Raw genomic sequence first — 23707 nt, forward strand, 5'->3', positions numbered from 1 at the left:
TGCTGACATGTGGCCTGTTCCTGCACTATACTGTCACACTCACCCAGGAGCACAGTCTGTTCCTGCACTATACTGTCACACTCACCCAGGAGCTCAGTCTGTTCCTGCACTATACTGTCACACTCACCCAGGAGCTCAGTTTGTTCCTGCACTATACCGTCACACTCACCCAGGAGCTCAGTCTGTTCCTGCACTATACCGTCACACTCACCCAGGAGCTCAGTCTGTTCCTGCACTATACTGTCACACTCACCCAGGAGCACAGTCTGTTCCTGCACTATACTGTCACACTCACCCAGGAGCTCAGTCTGTTCCTGCACTATACTTTCACACACTCACCCAGGAGCTCAGTCTGTTCCTGCACTATACTGTCACACTCACCCAGGAGCTCAGTCTGTTCCTGCACTATACTTTCACACACTCACCCAGGAGCTCAGTCTGTTCCTGCACTATACTGTCACACTCACCCAGGAGCACAATCTGTTCCTGCACTAAACTGTCACACTCACCCAGGAACTCAGTCTGTTCCTGCACTATACTGTCACACTCACCCAGGAGCACAATCTGTTCCTGCACTATACTGTCACACTCACCCAGGAGCTCAGTCTGTTCCTGCACTATACTGTCACACTCCCCCAGGAGCACAATCTGTTCCTGCACTATACTGTCACACTCACCCAGGAGCTCAGTCTGTTCCTGCACTAAACTGTCACACTCACCCAGGAGCTCAGTCTGTTCCTGCACTATACTGTCACACTCACCCAGGAGCTCAGTCTGTTCCTGGACTATACAGTCACCCTCTCATCTGGCCTTTGCCAATTTCTGAAATGGGTTACAATTTTAGGCCATTTAGCCCTTATTTGCAGTTTTACAACAATTTGAGCCTAAATCTTTAAATTTGAGCCTAATAAATGTCACAAATTATGACTGATTCCACTGTGTTCATTACTTAAAACCTTAGTGCATGCATGTGTATCTATGTTTAAATACGTTTAGAGCATATTTGTATATAAATAAGTTTCAAAACTCACCTTTTTTAGTCACACAGAGTATTTGACTAAAATGAGTTTTTAATTAAGAATCCATCCCTACCAGCTCCATAATCTTGTCAGATAGTAAGCTTAAAGACCCAGGAACCATACTGTACAATAATGAAGCTGTTTGGATCTGTGTGTCTGTGTCCCGTTGTGCAGATGTGGGAAGAGGCCATTGTCTTGGGGAAGGAGTTGGCGGAGCAATATGAGAACGAGATGTTCGACTTCGAGCAGCTGAGTGCTTTGCTGGTACGCTGAAGCCCACGGCCAGGCCACCGTGTGCAGACGTGTTTTCAGCTGAGGTCAAGGGTTATATGTACCCAGTGGTCTTGCAGTGTTCTTAGAAGAGGGGGGACAGTTATGTCCGCCTTTTTACTATGCCTCTGTAAATGCATGCGATATGCATCCCATCAACATGATGGGTTGTGATGTAATGTGCCATGGTTTGTTTTTTGTTTGGTTTTAATGATCCATCACTGCTAAGGATATTAAGTGAAACATTTACATATGTTGCACGCATTGTTATTACAAAACTGGGGCAGTACAGAGTCAGAGGTGGGGAAGCGAGTGTGGGTGAGTGTGGGTATGGGCTTGTGGGCGAGTGTGGGTTTGGGCTTGTGGGTATGGGTGTGAGTGTGGGCGGGTGTGAGTGGGCTTGTGGGCGGGTGTGAGTGGGCGTGTGGGTGAGTGTGGGCGGGTGTGGGCGTGTGGGTGTGAGTGGGCTTGTGGGCGAGTGTGGGTGTGAGTGGGCTTGTGGGTGCGGGTGCCGGTGTGTGAATAAAGCATCTCTCCTCTCCTTTTTTATGTCCATTCTCCTCTCTTCCCCTCCAGAGGAAACAAGCGCAGTTCTATGAGAGCATAGTGAAGGTGATCCGACCCAAGCCAGACTACTTTGCTGTGGGTTATTATGGGCTTGGATTCCCCTCCTTCCTCAGGGTGAGTCGATATGTTTATGAATCTTAGGGTTTCCTTTCTGAGCTAATGAGTCTTTGCTCTGCCTCAACATCAGAGCCATGCCAAGGTAACCAACACTTCTAGTGTGAGATATGTCAGTCATGCTCTCTGCCTGTTCACTGCTGGAACCGAGAAACAATCAGCCTTTACTGACTGACTGATCGATTTTCCTGTTTACCATGTTGAGCACTCCCAGTGCTCAGGACAATGATGACTTTATCAATAGTGCACCCTTTCTTAAAGCGTCACACTACACAAGGCAATGGTTAATACACACACAACATAGGCAATAACACCTCATTTATTGACATTTAATGTCCTGAATAGCCTTTTGGTACTCCAAATGGCCATGTTTCATGTGTGTGTGTGTGTGTGTGTGTGTGTGTGTGTGTGAGAGAGAGAGACATGTCCTCTTTCTCTTGTAACCCTGTGCACTACACTACAATTTTTACAATTGTTTGTATGTCTTTGCAGAACTGGTTGTTTGTCTTCACACGTCTTGCTCATTCAGAGGGTTCCAGCAGGCCGTCTGAAGCATGCTTTCAGAAGGGTCTTTTCTCAAACTCTTCCGCAGACTCTGACACTGATTTGATCTTTCTGTTCGCCCTACTGGCCCACATTTTATAGACTTCTTTACTGCCTCTCAGTGGTAACACATGCCTTCTTGAGACTGTTCAGTGCACTGAAAATCAATTAGCCATGCTGGGTGGTGTTCCCTCCGCCCTGATGTGGCTGGCCTCTCTGTAGTGAGCTCTGTGGGTGTTAGGGCAGATCTCCAGGCAGTAGGGAGTCTACACTGAAATAAGTCTGTGAGAGAGAGAGACACTCCTTAATGGAACTAATGCTCTCTGGCCCTACGCTGCCCGCCTTAGAATGCTTTCCCCTCTCCCTCTCTCTCTCTCTCTCTCTCTCTCTCTCTCTCTCTCTCTCTGTCTGTTTTGCTCATTCTGTCCAGCCATACATTTATAGAAAAAGTGGGATAATGACAGTCAATCAGTTTGGGAAATGTCAAAAATGGACATTATAATCATGTATATACAAATGTCATCCATAGCTTACAACTTGCCACCCATGTAATCAATTGCCCCTTATTAACTAAAGAACATGGTTGATGTTTATTGTTGGGCGTATTGAAGGGTTGCGGTTTAGAGGTTTTTCTCTTCTAATTCAGCTGAGAGTGTAAGTTCCTTCTCCCAATCTCACTACTTGGACGCCGTTCTGGCTAAAATGCAGTTACTGCGAATCGATACTCCTGATAAGAGGCAGTTTGTTTCCTCTGAACTGAACTTTGGAAGCTTACGATGCTATCTGTTGCACAAGTTACTAAGCTTAGGGGTAGTCCCACACACTGCAGCCACATAGCCGGCAAACTCGGGAAGCGTGAAGGTTTGTGTCATACGACGGCTCACACAGCCTGCATCCCAGGCCTGGCTGCGGGGGGATGAGAGAGATGCAGCCTCCCGGTAGTCATGGTAACAGAGGCTTAGGGAAGCAATGGAGAGGAACTCTGCTCACAGTGACTTTGCCGGCAGGCCTTTCCGTAATCGGCAAGCCACGAGTCTTGAATTTTGACGTGTGAACAGTCGACTACGACAATGCCAGCTTGGCTAATGAAGAAAGTAACCAAATGTTTCTTCTCCTCCCATCTCTTATATGCTGAAATGTGGAAGTCGGTTTGCTTGCATGCTTGCTGTCTGTCATGCATGCATGTATGTTCTGCTTGCTGTGATGGTGATGAGAGACCAAACCTTTGTGGCTTTGTTAACTTGAGCCGTGGTTAGTGCATGCAGACTGTCTTTTCCCTGCTGTGATAGGCTGCCAGACTTGCTCACTTGGAGTTTCTCACTTTTTTGGCGACGAGGTTAAAAAAAGTGTGTTCTTTTATCTTGTCTATATGAATGCTCATTGTATGATGTTATCTTCAGAATACAACCTAATGTTTTGGCAATATATCTAATGTTTCAGCTGTCCCTCTAAAGGGGTTGAATTTTTAGCCTCACAGTGGCCTACATTACTGGTAATAACGTTTCTTGGTCATCGTGAGATGACTGCAAAATGCTCCAGATGCCAATGCCACATCTAGAATCATCACCAAGCCAAAACAATATCTGTCCCTTTTCATTTACTGTACTAAAAGCACCAGAAATTTGTCAATTTATTGCATTACTGCCTAAAGGAAAAATGGCGAATGTACAGAAATGTGAAACATATAAAGGCATAAAACCATCTTAAGCCCTGTTTTTATTCAGCATAACTTGATGTGTGACTCTGTGTAGAGCTCCTTACCTACAGTGAGATAGAAAGTATAGCAAAGTTGCACTTCTTCCTTCAAAGAGCCAATTCAGTGTGCGTGTGCAGCCTGTGCGGTGTGCGTGTGCAGCCTGTTAAGTATGGACGTGGAGGCGTAGCAGCTAATTCCGCCATGGCCACAGTAGTTGTCAGCGTGAAAACACGTGTGCACAAAGCATGCCACTGTGTCATCTTATCGCTGAACGCAGACTGAAAACTACCCCAGGCATCTCTGCAGTGCATTTCTTTAATTGAAAGGTGTGTGCGCATGCACGTGTGTGTGAGCTGAGGGAGGCATTTAGGTGCCCATGCACACCTCAGTTCTGTCTTACTGCTCATAAGGCAAGTGAGAAAGTCCGGTTGTGCGCGTAAGGCGTGACGGGCTGGTAAAGCGCTGTATTAGAAATGCCAGATAAATGCATGCTTTCAAAGTGTCACGATGTCTCTGAATATGCCATTGATGTTTCTTGAGGTGCCATTACACCTGTCTGCACCAGAGCCACAGAAACAGGCCGGACTTTGCTTTGATCTTGAATAGTTCCGTTTAAGACAGAAACTCTTTTGGCAGTACAGTGTATGAAGGTCACCATCCATTTTGCCCAGTGACAGTTATGTATTAGAAGTGCCTTTTTTAATTATACTTAGTATATTTCTCTTTCATCAAGGTTATGTTTAGGTGTTGTCTAGGTGGGTAATGTTCCCTTAGATACTAATATGCATTTTTATCTCTCCGAAATAGCTCACAATCATACCGTAACTTGCTGCAACCCATATTCAGTGACTTGGAGCCCTCTCAAAAACACCACCTTTTGTGCCATTACATGACCAGCTATTGAAGCCCGTTTCCCAGAGTGCTGAGAGCCCAGACTGCATTTGCAATGATGTGCGGATTAAGCTGATTTTGTGTGTGTGTGTGTGTGTGTGTGTGTGTGTGTGTGTGTGTCCGGGTGAGGCGAGGCACATCCACAGCAGTGCTTTGTCTGGGTTCTCCTAGCCCTTGGTCCTAGCCGAGCACATTTGGAGTCACTTTGCTGCAGCTGCACTGTTACAGGCCTGCATGCCATGATCTCCTCCTCTAGATGGAGCTACTAATAGCTGTGCCTACACCGTCGTCGTCTTCTCTAAACGCACATTAGCGATGGCCATTCGAAAACAAACACTGCTAAAAGTGCCTGAAATCCAATTTGAGATTCACTACTTTAATTATGCTGCAAGCAACTGTCCTTAGCACAGGGGTCATGTGTCTGCATTTTTTCCTCTTCTTTGGTGCTGCGGGTCCCCCTTTAAATATGAACAGTGTCAACTTTGCATTTTTAAATGTGAATGAATGTACATATGTGTGGGGCTGATGACTAATTCATTTGATTACAATGTAGTTAGTGCTGTGTTTGCCCAAGTGCTAAGGGAGTTTCATGAAATGCAAATTAGATTTGTTCCACAAGAGTCTGGCACAGGAAATTCAACCTGCATTGACCAAAGTTATCAACATTTATGACTGAGTCAGTGCAGGGGTGTTAAGGGGTGTAACCCTGGGCTTTGCCTCTTTCTGGGAATGAGCTTCCCGGGCATTAGTGAAGCAGACCAATGCGAGTGTCCAGGGTAGCCTGCTCCCTGGCCATCTCCACGGTGACAGTTAGGACAGCGCGAAGGTCTAGTTTAAGAGAGGCATTTTATCTTGCTGGATGATACTCAGTGGATGCAGAAGTGTCACTTCCCTACTGTGCCCAAGTCTGTGGGTGTGATGAATGCACCAATGAGGACAGGCTCTAGTCTGACCCTCAGAGAACTTACTCCAGGTCCAAATGATATATTCCTGGACACAATAACAGGGCACTAATGGTGTCTTAGAAAGCTGTATTTTTTATTTACATAATAAACGCTCACGTGGAGGGTAATCTGAGCGTAAGCCTGTTGTTTTGGTTTTGTGTCTGTGTGTCCGTAAAGACAGGCCAAAGAAGGCTGCCCTTTGTCTCAGTTAATGAGGTTTTCTGCTCGTCGTGCTTTGCAGAATAAGATGTTTATCTACCGTGGGAAGGAGTATGAGCGGAGAGAGGATTTCGAAGCCAGGCTGCTCACACAGTTCCCCAACGCCGAGAAGATGAAGACGACCAGCGCCCCCAGCGAGGACCTCCGTCTGTCCTCTGGCCAGTGTATCCTTCCACCACGTTTATGCTGACACCACCACACGGACCGCCCAGCTGTGTCGCTTGCTTGCTTGCTTGCTTGCTTGCTTTTTTCAAATCATCTCATCTTTACCTGCATGCTAACATTTTGGTTTTTTTATATATTTTTTTTTCCCGCAAGCCTCGATCAGTGTCCGCATTCTTCCCTAACTCGGGGCGTGAAGATATTCAGTGCTTCACGGTGAAGCCCATGCTTGAGCTCCCGCCCAAGTTCCAGAACAAGCCGGTGTCTGAGCAGATTGTCAGGTACCATCACTGCCGTTACCATCATCATCATCATCATCATCATCATCATCATCATTAGTCAGTACAGTGCATCACTCATTAACCCAAGAGCAGACCTTAAAACACAGACTGGTCATTACCGTGCTGATCAGCAGTGAGGTGAAGCCCATAACGTGTCTGTGGTGCAGCGCATTAATAATTAGTGATCCTCACACCCAGCTCCCAGCGCTGAAGCAGCCTGTTCCTAGCTGCAGTCTTGCAGTAGATACTTGTGCTGATCACAGGAGCTGCTCTTAATAAAAATAAACATGAGGTAGCCTACTTTTCACAATTATTTGCTTGAATAATTGGGTTGTATAGCCTCGTTCTGATTCACTTTGCAAATGCTCCCCTAGTTCTGCATTCTGATCAAAGGTCAGAGGGCTCAGACTGACCCCTCCCACCTCAGCACTCCAGAACAGGGGAACCCAAGGGTAGTGACCCAACCCCAGAAGATGTTTTTAGTTCCCGAAGTGACCTTGTGCTGGCACTAGTTGCTTTTTGGAAACACAAGTGTTTGTTTTTTTGTTTTTTGTTTTCCTCTCTTCTTTCCCCTCTCTCTCTCTCTCTCTCTCTGTCTCTCACTCACTCTCTACCCCTGTTTCTTTGCGATCATCATGACAGCGTAAGTTTTGCTAAACCGCAGTGTTGCATAATTAGATGAGAAAGAACATCCAGTGCAAGCCCCAGCTGTAGGTTGATCTGGCTGCCACCGAAACGCTGACTATTCATTTTGATATTTTATTCATATGTCATTCTAATTACAAAATCTAACTCTAAAGCTGGTGAGACCATATGGCATGTGTTTCCAGTGTGAGAGTTGGGAAAAGACCTTTTAGCACTGTGTGCGTGCGTGAGTGTAGGTGGGTATGCAGTCCTGTGTGCATCTGCGTGTGCACGCTCACACATGGACATGCCCTTGAGCGAGAGGCAGAGTGAGTTGTAACCATGAATCTTGTTGATCCTGGGCTTGTCTGTCACTCTCCCGCGCACTCCGGTGGGTGTCCCACCCTCCACCCCCTGTTCCCCTCCACCCTTCCATGAATAAATGAAGACCATCTGTTCTGTTGTGGTAAGCGTTCCCGTTTCCTGCTGGAGCAGGCAGGAGCTTACTCCAGCGGGGCACGTCCTGCTCCTCCTCCTCCTCCTGTTCCGTTCGCCCGAGATTTGACCTAACTGCACCCTCTCTGCCCCTGCTGTCGGGGACAGAGGCAGGGCCCAGTGCACACGTGAGCCGTGCGAGTGGCTAATTCGCGCTCCTCTCTGTCTTTCAGCTTCTACACAACTAACGAGGTCAATAAGTTCCAGTACTCCCGGCCTGTCCGGAAAGGAGAGAAAGATCCAGACAATGAATTTGCTGTATGTATAGTTTTATTGTATATCTTGTCGTCTGGAATGAGAAGCAGTGCCGAGAGTGGGGTGGGGGGGGGAAGAGGGCGGGCAATTAACATATCCCATTATTGTTCCCATCTACTTTTTATGGGCATTTTTATGTGGAGAAATGGAAGCTGTTTATTGTTGTTTTTTGGGTTTGTTTTTGGAGGTTTCTGTTTTCCATGCTCTCTACCCATCTACCTCTTTCCCCTTCTCTCTCCCCTCCCCTTCTCCTTTGCTATCTGTCAGTTCACGTCAATCGTGATTTATTGGCATGAATGTTGCGTTACATTATTTCCAAAGCACATTAACATGGACAGGAAAGGGAAAATAAAGAGGAACAGAGCAAAAAGTACATTGTTTACAAAATAATAACTATTATTAATGAAAAATACTGATCCACTCTCTCCCTCTTCTCTCTTTCTTCTCTCACTCTGTTTTTTTGCTTGGCTTTTGCTTTTTGTTCTAACAGAACATGTGGATTGAAAGAACCACGTATGTAACAGCCTACAAGCTTCCTGGCATCCTGCGCTGGTTTGAAGTCGTCTCTGTCTCCACGGTGAGTAGGCCTGCTACCTTTTTACTCTCGTGGTTGTTATTTTTTGTTTGGTTGTTTTTGTTCTTAACATTTCTTTATGCATTTTGTATGAAGCCCACCAAATATGTCCTTTTTAGGGGAAATCCATTACTGCTGGAATGTGGCGTGGATGTAACAACAAATTGGCATTGATTTTCCAATCAAAAGTTTTAAGTGCTGTCCTCTATGGGCTCGCGTCACTGGACTTGAACAGCACAGCACTAGAGCCCTGCCCACAGTGCGGCTGAAGCCTTTAGTTTTACTCACATACTGGCTTTACGATAGTCTGTGCCTGATTTCTAGTAACTGTGTGTGTATTAATATTTTCAGTCGGTCTCTTTCCTTAAACCACAGAAGTGCAACCGTCCATTCTAACATATTTAATACTCCACAAACAAATTCTGTTCAAGAGCTGAGTTGTGCGTTCGTATGTTTGAACTGTTGTGAGAGAGCACACTGGTTTAGCGGTCGGGCACACTGGCCTTTTTTATCTATATTCAAAAGTTCCACACAACCTTGGTGGGATCTCCATTTTATTGCTGATGTTAACAACTATGTGGGAAGTAATTAGCATGGATTGCATGGGTAATCATTCAGGTTTTGTTCAGGGTTTGAGAGAGCCAAAGCAGGTTTAAGTTCTTCTCCTTGAGTGCTTGACCCACCCTAATCTCTCTCTCTCTCACTCTCTCCCTTTTCTCTCTCTTCTCTCTCCCTTTTCTCCCCTTTCTCTAGTTCTCTCTATCCCCCTCCTGCTGTTCTTCTGTGTCAGAACCCCACATCACATTTCATTCTTCCATCATTCATGTTTTCTTCTCTTTCTTTCACCGCTCAGCACAGTACATATTAGAATGGCTGTTTGCTGCCAAGTGAGTCTAGTTGGAGGTGTAGTAACGCACGTAGTGTATGCCAGTGTCTGTGTTCGTTCGTAATATCATAATTCTTACGTATGTACTGTTGATACTTATAGATTCATGTTTTAATAGTTAGACTGACACTGGCCTCATTGCCCCCACTGAGTTCTGAAAATATGTGTATCTACAGCGAACACAAGTCCCCTCACCTGATGAGCTAACACAGCGAACACAAGTCCCCTCACCTGATGAGCTAACACAGCGAACACAAGTCCCCTCACCTGATGAGCTAACACAGCAAACACAAGTCCCCTCACCTGATGAGCTAACACAGCTAACACAAGTCCCCTTACCTGATGAGCTAACACAGCTAACACAAGTCCCCTCACCTGATGAGCTAACACAGCTAACACAAGTCCCCTCACCTGATGAGCTAACACAGCGAACACAAGTCCCCTCACCTGATGAGCTAACACAGCTAACAGAAGTCCCCTCACCTGATGAGCTAACACAGCGAACACAAGTCCCCTCACCTGATGAGCTAACACAGCGAACACAAGTCCCCTCACCTGATGAGCTAACACAGCGAACACAAGTCCCCTCACCTGATGAGCTAACACAGCGAACACAAGTCCCCTCACCTGATGAGCTAACACAGCGAACACAAGTCCCCTCACCTGATGAGCTAACACAGCGAACACAAGTCCCCTCACCTGATGAGCTAACACAGCTAACACAAGTCCCCTCACCTGATGAGCTAACACAGCTAACACAAGTTTCCTCATCTGATTAACTGTGAGATTTGTATGAATAATTCCAGTATACAGTAAATTATTACTCAAGTATTTTTCAATACAGAACTGCAGCAGTCCGTTCTAACGTATTTAATACTCCACAGTGAGCTAACACAAGTCTCCTCATCTGATGAGCTAACACAGTTAACACAAGTCCCTTCATCTGATACCAAATTTGAGCTCTTTTTTTCTCAGTTGATTTTTGCTCACTCAGGCGAACACAAACATTCTCTCTCTCTCTCGCATCTGTGTTTTGGTATATTTCTGTAGATATTCAGATGTTGTTTATTTCCACCATCCTCATGTTGTCCCGTTCATTAGCTATTTGTGGAGCTGTGTGCTGTAGCCAGGAACAGACAGATTTTTTTAGAATCCTGCCGTCAGTCTGTCACAGCGTAGTGTGAAATCTTTCCCACAGCCAGACGATGAGTAACAGACGACCTGTAGGCAAAAAGCTGCTCCCTGCAGTAAAAGACCATGAGCTAGGATTAGCTCCTTAAACCCCTATCAGATTGGATGGGTAGTGAAGTTTTGTTTTGTTTTTTTTAGCTGTTCAAAGGGAATTGCTACATTTCTCACAGCCAATTAAACGGAGGCGTATCAGAGGAGTTTAAGTTGTAAATTATACAGATTGTATGTATGCTTTATTATGTATTAATTGATGCTGATGTTTGCTACAACCTGGTGTGCCAGTACAGTGACTCTGACTATAAATACTCTCTCTGTATAGGAGGAAATCAGCCCTCTGGAGAACGCTATTGAGACCATGCAGCTGACCAATGAGAAGATCAACAACATGGTCCAGCGTCATCTCAATGACCCCAACCTACCCATCAACCCCCTCTCCATGCTCCTCAACGGCATCGTTGACCCTGCAGTCATGGGTGGCTTTGCTAATTATGAGAAGGTGAGAGAACCTTATTAAGGACTGAAAAAGGCACGCCTGCTTCTGCTAAGCCAAACAGCTTTGCTAATGGCTCCTGTAATTTCTTCTGGCTCACCTTGCAGCCTATTTTTCCATAACTGCTGTTACACGCTTAGTGATGAGGGACAGGACAAGTATGCTGTTGCACAGAATGTTTCGTCATTTAGTCATAATCAAAATTAAGTACTGTAACAGGGATCTAAAAGCTAATAACCACGCTCTAGCACTGCAAGAATTATTTAATTATCATCTTAATTAGCGCAGCAATATCTAAATAATTTGCTTAGGCTGTGAATGGGTATGAGATCAGCTTAAGAGGCAGCTGCCTGCATGATGAACCAGCTCTGTGTGATGTACCCTAAGGGAGGAAAATCCCATGACTCAAATGTTGTAGGAATCAAATGAAGAAAAAACAATAAGTAAAGTGCAATCAAGCAAGCATCACAGGGCACACTGAGCACTCCTACGACTATTTACACTTTCTCTTTCTCTCACTCTATCGCTCTTTTGCTCTTGTTCTGTCTCTCTCTGCCCTCAACACCCCCCACACACACACACGCACACAAGCCTCTCTTTATTATACAAAATGCAATGAAACCGCACTCAAGTTAATGTGTTTGTCTGAATTTGGAGCTCAGTTGAGTTCAGTCTCTCCATTTGTAGATAATGAGGAAAAACAGACAGTATGCCTGCCCTATCGATCCTTGCAATAATTAAATATGCTTTTTTTAAAATAATGATTTACATTTTACTGCCTTCCATTTGCAGAATGCACTCACAGGTCACACTGTATTTAAATTAGTGCACCTTGATCAGCATGTTTTGTCTTCAGTTTTGTTGTTTGCTCTAAACATTATGGGGTTGAGGAGGTGAGGAGTTAAAGGGCAAATACATCAGTGCTTATGTATTTTGTACTTTACTGTATTCATGTCATCCTGAATGAAAACCTTAGTGATGTGATTTCGACCCCCCCAGGCATTTTTCACAGAGAGGTACATCCAGGAGCACCCTGAGGACCAGGAGAAGATCGACAAACTGAAGGACCTGATTGCATGGCAGGTAGGTCCTCCACACCCTCGTTACTACTCAGGGTCCTGCGTCAGACTGTCCCCCAGCCAGGTGTGCTTCAACAGCACCTGACGGCTGAAGGCCAAAGGGAGCTTCTGGAACCAGTTTACGCTGAAGCTGTCACCCTGCCAGATACACTGTTAGCGAGCATGCATTTGTCTTCATCAGACATTTGGTTCCCCAGCACATTTCTCTCTACACGGTTACTCGTTTCAGTGTTATAATTGTAAAAATTAGCAATAATTGTAATATTTTTTAGAGTATTTTGCTATTCAGATATCTTTTTTTTTCAAACCTTTTCTAAGGGTCATGTCTGCTAGTCTCTGCTTCTGGTTGCATAGTAGCTTAGGTCAGCAGGAGCTGGAGACCCTCCCTCCGTCCAGCAGGGTGTGATGAGATCAGTCAGGCCTGGGTCGGCTTGCCCTCTGTACTGCAGCACCGCTCCTGATCCACTTAAGAAAGGCAGAACAAAACGGCCCTGGCCTTGCTCAGTCTGTTCACTCAAGCTGTGAGATTTCTTGGGTCTGTATTTAGGGTTACAAGCTTCGTTTGTACAAATGCACAAGAATGCGTCCTTTCTGAATGGACCTGTCTGTAAATATTCTGAGTGTAAGTGTGTACACCAAGTGGGGGCGCTGCTCTCCTGTGGCCCGGCACTCTGGTCCAGAGAAACTGGGTGGACCGCAGCTGTCAGACCGTCTGTAATCTGGTTAGGCAAAATGACTTTTCCTCCTTCAGTTCTGGTCTGTGAACACCCGTGTATGTAACATTCTTGCTTGTGTGTGCATATTGCACAACAGTATTTGTGTTCACACTTGCTACTGTAAAGTGTGTGTGTGTGTGTGTGTGTGTGTGTGTGTGTGTGTGTGTGTGTGTGTGTGTGTGTGTGTGTGTTTGTACGTATGCCATTATCCTTAAACTCAAGACAACCAGGAAGACACCAGCACTGCTCCTTTACTATAAATAAGTCTTCATTAAGAGTTTCTCAGCAGTTATATGAGATCAGCGCTCTGCTGTAGTCTGAGCTGGGTATAGGGCGTTCGTACTAAGTTTTATAAAATCTTCAGACAGTGTAGTCTGGATTGGATTTGAATGCATATGTCTGAAATCTACAAAAAAGTACACTTAAAATAGTTTTCTTCTGGTAGTTTTAACAAGTTTTAAACATTGTGTGTGTGCGTGCATGCGTATGCATGTGCGTGCGTGCATGTGTCTATCCATGTGTCTATCCATGCTTGTGCAGGTCTGTTTGAGAGTAATGAGTGATTATTGATACTGTAAGCTTTCCCCTTGTGCAGGTAGGGCACACGTCATATACACTTCGCTCTACTCTCCACAATGTGTAATAGTGTCTGAAGGACTTGTCTTTAACAGACATGCAGGGAAAGGAAATGATGTGCAGAGGACATTTTATGAAGTGGTAAGCAATCAACTGCAGCTTTACCAGACGGGCAGTTGTGAGCAGACTAGCACAGCTCTATCAGAGGGGCAGTGGTGAGCAGACTAGCAAAGCTCTATCAGAGGGACAGTGGTGAGCAGACTAGCAAAGCTCTATCAGAGGGGCAGTGGTGAGCAGACTAGCACAGCTCTATCAGAGGGGCAGTGGTGAGCAGACTAGCACAGCTCTATCAGAGGGGCAGTGGTGAGCAGACTAGCACAGCTCTATCAGAGGGGCAGTGGTGAGCAGACTAGCAAAGCTCTATCAGATGGGGCAGTGGTGAGCAGACTAGCAAAGCTCTATCAGATGGGGCAGTGGTGAGCAGACTAGCAAAGCTCTATCAGATGGGGCAGTGGTGAGCAGACTAGCAAAGCTCTATCAGAGGGGCAGTGGTGAGCAGACTAGCAAAGCTCTATCAGATGGGGCAGTGGTGAGCAGACTAGCAAAGCTCTATCAGATGGGGCAGTGGTGAGCAGACTAGCAAAGCTCTATCAGATGGGGCACGGGTGGAGAAACAGCTTGGGTACCCATGTGGAGGCTTTTAAGATCCTCAGTAAATTTGAGAGAGGATGTGCTGCTCAGCAGGTTATAGATGTGGTTTCTTGGATTACTGTCACTATTAATACATACATATTTGTGTGTGTGTGTGTGTGTGTGTGTGTGTGTGTGTGTGTGTGTGTGTGTGTGTAGGGGGATGTCTGTTTCATGGAAATGTTTGAAGTAAGGAATTTTGCATGTTTAAAATGATTGAGTAAGAGTGAGCAGACCAGAGACTTGGATTATGACTGCATTCTGAGTCTCATGATGTTTACTGCTAATCATGATAATTTATATGATTATTTGATTTTTTTTACATTTGTTTTAATTTTAAGGGTCATAATTGGCTATGTTTCATTTACTTACGTAGCACATCTTTACAAAATGAGACAGAAGACTCCACTAGCACCCTGTTCACGTGTAGTAGCATGCGTGTGGAAAAGACTGGTGTAGTGTGCCTCACGCAGCCTGGTTATTTCCTCAGTAAACCAGACTCAAATGTGTGTGCCGCTCTATGTGCTCTTATTCTCCCTCTCCCTGCGTTTAGCACTGTGGGATCCTTCACTTCAAATTGCTTTTGCGAACACGGAGGCCCAAGTGTGCATGACAGAAGCGTATTTTACCAGCGCCACGCATCACTGACGGCTTTCTCATGCTGCGCGATCTGTGCTCCTCCACTCTCGGCGCTTGTTTCTCACTGCCTGGCTTCAGGAGAAAGGGACAGAAATGTGCGAGCCTTTTCCATTACACAGTGATGTCATGGATAGTTGGTGGACTAGAAGTGATGTGCCGTGAATGAATGAATAATTCACAATTAAGAATCGGTACTTTGAAGTCAACTATTAGGTGGCTCAGAATGTTCTCTCCTCTCCGTGGAGATGGTAACCAAGGTACTTAAATTCCATCCAAACTTGTCTAACAGTCTGCACTAGCCGTTAGATTGCAGCTTTGTGTCGGGAGTTTCCTTTGCTGCCTGCTGTTTAGGTTACTCTGACCTGCCTGCATATACCTCCTTCACATTTAACTACACTGGGTGGGATGTGGCTGTTTGTGTGCGTGTTTTATGTTCTGTTCATGTGCTCTTGCGTTCGTTTGTGTGTGCGCGTCTGTGTGTGTGTGCCCCTCGACTTCCTTTTGTTTACTCAAACGTAGGCAAAGTAATGTGGCTGTACTGAAGACAGACAAAGGCTATGACATCAGGTCTGGAAGCTAGAACAATAGACAGGATGAAATGTCTCCGGCTGTTAAAGCTGGGATTTCCTCAGGCTAGACCACGTACACTCCATCTGCGGGTAGAATTGTGTTTGCCCCCTCTGAAAAAAAACAAGGCTATTTCCTAAATTTTAACTTCACTTTGCACAAAAGTGATGGTTACGAAGCCTGTGTGTGTTTGTACACGTCTGCATCTGTGTGCGCTGTGCAGTCCCCTGAGCTGTTCAGTCAGTCACCCTGTGAGTCCTGTTGCCATGCCACCTCTCTAGAGCGTCACACATCTGTCAGTCAGCTTGCTATATAAAGGCCTGGGTTTCCCTGGAGACGCTTTTTCTTTGTCACACCCTCAGTTTAGGTCTTTCTCACCTTCCATTTCTTGCGCTGGCTCCCAGAGTTCTTGCTATGTTCTTTCTCTCTCATGCTCACTCGCTCTCTCTTTCTCTCTCTCTCTCTCTCTCATGCCTTCTCTCGCTCTCTGCCCTCTCTTTCACCCCCTGTGGTGGAGTAGGAGCAGAGCTAAGGGGAAATCCTGCTTCACTTTATCAAGCTCTTTGGCGTTCAGGTGCTGTCCTTTACAGCTCGGGTTTGCTCTCTAAGCCTTCGCCTTCCTCTCAGTTCACTCCGGGCTGAATGATCACTCGAGTTGCTTTTTAAGCGGGTTTAAGTCTTTTTGGCTTTATAATGGCACAGAGCAGTTCCGTGTTGTTAAAGTTCAAACTGAATTCATAGCACACTGTAATAGCACAGATCACCTGAAGAGACGTCTTTAGCGTCATAGAAATGATGTTTGAAACGACCCTCTCCAGCAGTTGGGTTTAAGATCCAGGCAGTATTTCAAGCAGGAGCAGGACGCTTCTGCCTGTATGTTTGATGTAGGGCTCCGAGTCCCATGTAATAATGTCAGGATCTCCGTTGGGGCTTGATGAGGTCGCCGATTGCAGTTGATTGCGTTAGCTGCAAGTGATGCATGATGGAGTCTGGTGTTGCCTGTGATAGCCTCAAGCTAGGATTTTAGAATCCCTGTCACTTTACTCATGCTTCTTTGAAGTTTGGGTAAATATTATGCAGAGCCATGCTGCAGTGTGTCCTTGCATGTGCGTGTATGAGGGTTTGTGGGTGCGCTGGTCAGTGTTGTCGAACTCTGTGTATATATGTGCTTGTGTTAACTATGATTCCACACACTGCAGGACTCTGTTTCTTATAAATGCTGTTGTTTGTGAACCTGAGGAGGCTGTTTAGGTGAGAAATCGACTCTTTCAAGCTCAGCAGAAAGTGCAATACGTTTTATTTGATTGATGCTTCCAGATAAAGCCTTGTACTAAATCCATAGTAATACGGTTTGCGCTTCGCTCTGTATTGCTAAGAGACACACACAAACACACACACACACACACACACACACACACACACACACACACACACACACACACACTGTCTCTGATTTCACAGACTTGACCACTTTTATACTCAAAAAGCAAATTCTAAGAGTGCTTTTGTTATTTATTTCACTGAGAAGCACTCCCACTTTGTAAAAGTCTCTTACCCAAGGAGAGGAGTGGGAGAGAGCTTATAATGGAGCAAACATTTGCCCTTAAACCCTCAAGGTTTTTACATGGGTGCGTTTTAACGCTCGCTGCGAGAGCCTTGATGCTGTGCGGTTGGGGTTGGAGTTTAAGGTTATCAGTGCTGGAGCTTCAGGTTGCGCTCAATAGACAGGCAGTGCTGTTCTGTCTCCACCCAGTTCTAGATTAGAGGCAGTAGGCAGGCAGTGCTGTTCTGTCTCCACCCAGTTCTAGATTAGAGGCAATAGGCAGGCAGTGTCGTTCGGTATCCACCCAGAAGGTCTTTTGCACTTTTCCTCCTTTCTCCTGTTCTTTTAATCGCACTAATTAAGCACTGTTTAGTCTTAGTGCAAGCTTTGCGAGTGTTCATGAGATAAGGTTCAGGTTTGTTAGTACTGAAACACAGTGTTCTGCTAAAAGATTCATCTGATCTCTGAGCTCCTGAATCTGCATTACTGCAGACAACAGACCTCTTTAAAGGAAAGGAATATGTTACAAACACAGTTGCCTGTCTGTCTCTTAGTATAGTTTAGAAAGGTCATCCTATCATTGCTGCATTAGCTCCTGATGAAACTACATGTGCATGTCTTTAGCCTATAGTATTAATACTAGTAATACTACTACTAGTATTAATTACTAGTAATACTAATAATACTCACTATATGTAGTTATATGTAGTAGAGCAGGGCAGTGCTAGCTCAGTGGTTAAGGTACTTGACTTGTAATCAGAAGGTTGCTGGTTCAAGGCTCACCACTGCAAAGTTGCCACTGATGGGCCCCTGAGTAAGGCCCATAACCCTCAATTACTCAGTCATAATTGTTGTCTTTGTAGTATCTTTATCTGTAGAAAAAATACTCTGTTTTTACCTGGTAGTAATAATGCTAGTAGTCTCAGCCACAGATCCTCTGCCCACACAAAGAGGGAGATATCTACAGTGCGTTAACCTGGCCACACTGTTAGGATTCTGCCAGTTGCATTTTGGTTATCTACAATTCTGCATATATACACTGGTCCGACAGGAATCAAAGTTTTGTTGTTCCAAGTAAGTTCAACCTTAGTCAATGCATACTGAGGGAAAAAGAGCCTTTTAGAGCAAGATATATCCATGGGACAGAAAAAGGTTTGTGAAGTCCATGGAATCTCATTATTAATTGAAGTGTTTTGCTTAAAGCAGTTAGTTATAAGTTATGAAAAAGACACTGCTTGTATGCCAGCAGGCTATGGGAAAAGCTTTATATTTCCAGCATAGCCAACTCTGTGAACAGCTACCAGGGTTTTCAACACGTCCGATTTTATTGGGTGTGTGTCCCCTTTTGTCAATTATAGAGAATCAAGTGAAATACCTCACAGACAATGGCATAGCTGTGGCTTGCATGGAGAAAAATGGAAGAGATTGACGTTGACATGGTGCCTAGGCAACTTAATATTGTATTCGCAATTCCCAAATTGCTTGTGGGCACTAAGAAATAGAGAAAAATGGCAAGGACCAGCATTTACTGTGAACACCTTTCCAACTGTTTTATCGCTGTTATAGGTGCTGAACGTCCTGCATCCAACTGAGCCGACATATACTTCTGTTTGCCCGAGGGACTTATGTTATGTTATGACTCCTTGTATTCAAGATTGCCTCCTATGTGTCATGCCAAAATGCCACAAACAGGCTCGGACACTTTGCTTGTCAGTCAAACCGCCTCTTCTTGCAGTAGGCAGTACATGGCCATGATAAACAGACTCTCCATGGAGACTCTGGCAATGCGAGACTGTAATGACTGTCATTAGCCTGTAGTAATATTAGTAGTAATGCTGACTGTCATTAGCCTGTAGTAATATTATTAGTAATGCTGACTGTCATTAGCCTGTAGTAATATTAGTAGTAATGCTGACTGTCATTAGCCTGCAGTAATATTAGTAGTAATGCTGACTGTCATTAGCCTGTAGTAATATTAGTAGTAATGCTGACTGTCATTAGCCTGTAGTAATATTAGTAGTAATGCTGACTGTCATTAGCCTGCAGTAATATTAGTAGTAATGCTGACTGTCATTAGCCTGTAGTAATATTAGTAGTAATGCTGACTGTCATTAGCCTGCAGTAATATTAGTAGTAATGCTGACTGTCATTAGCCTGCAGTAATATTAGTAGTAATGCTGACTGTCATTAGCCTGCAGTAATATTAGTAGTAATGCTGACTGTCATTAGCCTGCAGTAATATTAGTAGTAATGCTGACTGTCATTAGCCTGCAGTAATATTAGTAGTAATGCTGACTGTCATTAGCCTGTAGTAATATTATTAGTAATGCTGACTGTCATTAGCCTGTAGTAATATTATTAGTAATGCTGACTGTCATTAGCCTGCAGTAATATTAGTAGTAATGCTGACTGTCATTAGCCTGTAGTAATATTAGTAGTAATGCTGACTGTCATTAGCCTGTAGTAATATTAGTAATGCTGACTGTCATTAGCCTGCAGTAATATTAGTAGTAATGCTGACTGTCATTAGCCTGCAGTAATATTAGTAGTAATGCTGACTGTCATTAGCCTGTAGTAATATTAGTAGTAATGCTGACTGTCATTAGCCTGCAGTAATATTAGTAGTAATGCTGACTGTCATTAGCCTGCAGTAATATTAGTAGTAATGCTGACTGTCATTAGCCTGTAGTAATATTAGTAGTAATGCTGACTGTCATTAGCCTGCAGTAATATTAGTAGTAATGCTGACTGTCATTAGCCTGCAGTAATATTAGTAGTAATGCTGACTGTCATTAGCCTGCAGTAATATTAGTAGTAATGCTGACTGTCATTAGCCTGCAGTAATATTAGTAGTAATGCTGACTGTCATTAGCCTGTAGTAATATTATTAGTAATGCTGACTGTCATTAGCCTGTAGTAATATTATTAGTAATGCTGACTGTCATTAGCCTGCAGTAATATTAGTAGTAATGCTGACTGTCATTAGCCTGCAGTAATATTAGTAGTAATGCTGACTGTCATTAGCCTGTAGTAATATTAGTAATGCTGACTGTCATTAGCCTGCAGTAATATTAGTAGTAATGCTGACTGTCATTAGCCTGCAGTAATATTAGTAGTAATGCTGACTGTCATTAGCCTGTAGTAATATTAGTAGTAATGCTGACTGTCATTAGCCTGCAGTAATATTAGTAGTAATGCTGACTGTCATTAGCCTGCAGTAATATTAGTAGTAATGCTGACTGTCATTAGCCTGCAGTAATATTAGTAGTAATGCTGACTGTCATTAGCCTGCAGTAATATTATTGGTAATGCAATGTCTGTGTGTCTGTGTGTGTGATGTGTGTGTCTGTGTCTGTGTGTCTGTGTCTGTGTGTAATATATATGTCTGCATGTCTGTCTGTCTCCGTGTTTCTCAGATCCCATACCTGGCTGATGGTGTGCGCATCCATGGGGAGAAGGTGACTGAGGCACTGCGACCGTTTCACGATCGCCTAGAGGCATGTTTCAGACAGCTGAAGGAGAAGGTGGAAAAGCAGTATGGCGTTAAAACGTTGGTAAGAGCTCAACCAAATTAACTCTAATAAACTGCAGTGGTCCTTGTCCTGCGACACAACACCACTTCAGTCACTCGCATAAATTGAGCTCGCTGAAAGAATTGCTGTTTTGCTTCATAATTTCAGGCTATATACTGCTTGCCAAAAAGTGAAGTATTATTGGCCTAACTCTGGGTGATGTCATCGTAAGCTGCTTTTAGAAACTGCTGATTAATAGACTTGTTTTTAGTCCTGCTGCAGCAGAGACAAACTACAGCGGCTCAACTTTACTGGTCAGCACCTGTGTTTGCTTTTGTGTGCTGGGGTTGAACCCTTTCTGTCAAATTGAGACTTGTTTTTCAGCTCTATGCAATTATAAATGCTATAAAAATAAAGGCTTCCCAAGAGTGTCAGTTAACTATTAGGCATGTGTCAGTGATGTTTAATTTGTACAAATTTACTAATTTTCCCATCTAGACATTTTATGGTTCTGAAAGTTAAATCTGCGCTCCTTGGCGTTTCCTTCTCCTGGATCCTGCCCGATGCCCCATTCCTTCTGTCGTGTACCTCACTGCCCCCTGACCCTTTCTGAACGAAGCCGAACCTACCACGCAGCCTCTCCTTACATCTCCACTCTTAAGCTGAGAACTTGACAACAACATGGTTGGGGGAGAAGAATTAGTAAGCTGAGTAGAGGCTGGGGTTCAGAGGGAGCAGGTATGGAGATGACTAGCATTGATCACCAGTGCCTGAAGCTTAGAGTGCAGGTGGTCACTGACCAGCTGCTGGGGAGGCAGCTCATGTGGACAGTGTATGTGATGAATGTGCGCTCAAGTGCCACTTCAAGGACGCCGGTGTGTGTGTGTGCGTGTTTTCTAGCCTCCGCTGACTGATGAGAGGCGCGGCTCTCGGCCACGGTCCATGGTGCGTTCCTTCACCATGCCATCATCCCAGAGGCCGCTGTCCATCGCCTCCGTCACTTCCATGTCATCAGACACTTCACCATCCAGGCCAGGATCAGACGGGTACAGCGCGCGCACACACACACACACACACACACACACACACTCTCGCACCTGCCCAGACACTCCATATCGCCACTTGATCACACAGGGTCTTCACACATCAGGCCCTGATCAGACTCGCGCAAAGCAGCGTTAGCCAGGTGGGAGAGAATATTCCATCATTGCTGTCATAAAGATCTTTCAAGCAGCTACTCCACATAATTCCCCTCAATAGGTGAGGTCATCATAAACAGAGAGCTGCTCTTCTAAATGTACTGCCAAGCCTGTTATGAACTAATCAATGAATGAGTGCTCTGTATGAACAGAGATGTCTCTAAAAGGGGTCATTCAGAAGAGGGAAAATGCATTGACCTAATCAGACTGGTTTTGAGTGTGTGCTCACGCATGTACGCACGCGAGTCTGTATACATTTGTACCTATGAGCGTGATTAAGGAAGGTTTGGGGGTGCGTGTGTGCTCTTGTGCACCCAACATATTAAGAGGTTTGTGCCAGTCCTGCATAGCAGGCATCGTGATGCCAGCCTGGAGGTTTAATTAACGTGCGTTTGGCCAGCACGATCTCATCAACGATGCCCTCTATTGCTGTTTAATTGCAAAGGGCATCACACCACATGCTCTTTCATTTGATCAGTTAATCCGTCTGGTTGAAGCAGCTTGATCGTTCCAACCGGCGCAAGCACAAATACCAATTATGAGAGGCAGTGTTGTGTGTCTAGGACTTGGACTTAGACTTCCTTTTGTCCAGCAAGTGTTTAATGCTGAAAGACACAGTGATTCTGGACTCTCAGGCTGCCTGTCACTTAGGTATTTATGTGGAGTTTTGATTCCTTTTTTTTTTTTTTTTACAGGGGTGCTTTAAAATCTCTTGATAATGAGGTTGCTTTTGAAATCACACAAGCATAATGTCTGAGAGCACTTTTTTATTGTATTAAGTTGGTAATGCACTGCACTAGTAATAACAGAGATATCAGGACACTTTCACTGTGGACCACGGAGATTCTTTTCCGCAAAAGGAACAACCGAATACTTGAATTTCTGAAAGTACAGACAGTATATGCATCTTATCTTATCTTATAAGTCATGTGTGATGTTGATGCTGTTAGATGTTTCTTGGTCTAATGAGGTCTAAATTCAGGCCTTCAGAATTTACTGGCTTCTTTCTTTGAATGAGTTGCATGTAACCCTCACAGTTCAGATCGTCTCCCTGTGAAGACGACATCTACATCAATGCAAAGAGAATTCCTCAAAATAGTTTGGAATAGTGTAGATATAAGTAAAGATATTGACAAATGATTCCATGAAAGAAACACACTTTTTAACATTTTTTTTTTTAAAAAGGAATCAAACATGGCGATAGATGCATAAGTGTTAGGTTGCTGAGACACTCCATGTCTGTGTATTGCATACTTCTATTTAAAGCATTCTCTGTAGGCCCCAGACCAAATGTCAGTGTCACATTTCCCATTTGCTTTCCATTTTCTAGACGTGTCTGTGTGATATTAATGTGTCCTCAACTCTTCTAACCTCCTCCATCCCTCGCTTCCCTCTCGTGCGTCTACTCCCCCCCACACTCAAACTGTTTTCTTCCTCTGCTTTCTGTCGTTCCTTCTCCCATGTCCGTCGTTCTTATCTCTTTTCCCCCTCTTCACATTTCCTCCCTCTTTTCTCCGTTCCTCCGTCTCCCCTTCCCTCCACCTTTCTTCTTCTCTTGCCTCTTTCTCGTCTGCCCGCTTGCTCTGCCGCCGCCCCCTGCCAGCTTCGCCCTGGAGCCTCTCCTGCCAAAGAAGCAGCACTTCAAGTCTCAGGACAAGCTGGACCGCGACGAGCCCGAGAAGGACAGGAAGGAGAAGAAGAAAGAGAAGAGGAACAGCAAGCACCAGGAGATCTTTGACAAGGAGCTGAAGACCGCCGACGTCCCCGCGCAGCCTGCAGAGGCGGTCATTCTGTCAGAGACGGTGAGAGAAAACACACACACACACTGTGCCCACAAACACAGTCTATTACACACTCCCCTCCAGCTTCATTAGTAAATACACACTGGCGTTCAGTTTTCTATTTGGCCTTTGGCAAAAAATAAAACCGACAGTAATTGAGTTATTTTTTAATGCATCTTTTATG

General features: G+C 44.6%; 1 protein-coding gene across 4 annotated transcripts in view; it reads left to right on the plus strand.

Moving 5' to 3' along the window:
* The window catches only part of dock1 (dedicator of cytokinesis 1), a 182581-nt gene that overhangs the window by 153758 nt on the left and 5116 nt on the right, over nucleotides 1–23707 (plus strand). For all 4 annotated transcript variants that reach the window (XM_035533660.2, XM_035533661.2, XM_035533662.2 and 1 more), the window contains 11 exons: nucleotides 1194–1283; nucleotides 1866–1970; nucleotides 6286–6427; nucleotides 6625–6706; nucleotides 7999–8083; nucleotides 8571–8657; nucleotides 11051–11227; nucleotides 12221–12304; nucleotides 20448–20585; nucleotides 21444–21589; nucleotides 23346–23544. In XM_035533660.2, coding sequence (XP_035389553.1) covers nucleotides 1194–1283; nucleotides 1866–1970; nucleotides 6286–6427; nucleotides 6625–6706; nucleotides 7999–8083; nucleotides 8571–8657; nucleotides 11051–11227; nucleotides 12221–12304; nucleotides 20448–20585; nucleotides 21444–21589; nucleotides 23346–23544 — 1335 coding nt within the window. The remainder of the gene's footprint in view (nucleotides 1–1193; nucleotides 1284–1865; nucleotides 1971–6285; nucleotides 6428–6624; nucleotides 6707–7998; nucleotides 8084–8570; nucleotides 8658–11050; nucleotides 11228–12220; nucleotides 12305–20447; nucleotides 20586–21443; nucleotides 21590–23345; nucleotides 23545–23707) is intronic.

The sequence above is a fragment of the Electrophorus electricus genome, chromosome 15 (assembly GCF_041902795.1).
Source record: "Electrophorus electricus isolate QZ-2024a chromosome 15, ASM4190279v1, whole genome shotgun sequence".
Taxonomy (NCBI): Eukaryota; Metazoa; Chordata; class Actinopteri; order Gymnotiformes; family Gymnotidae; genus Electrophorus; species Electrophorus electricus.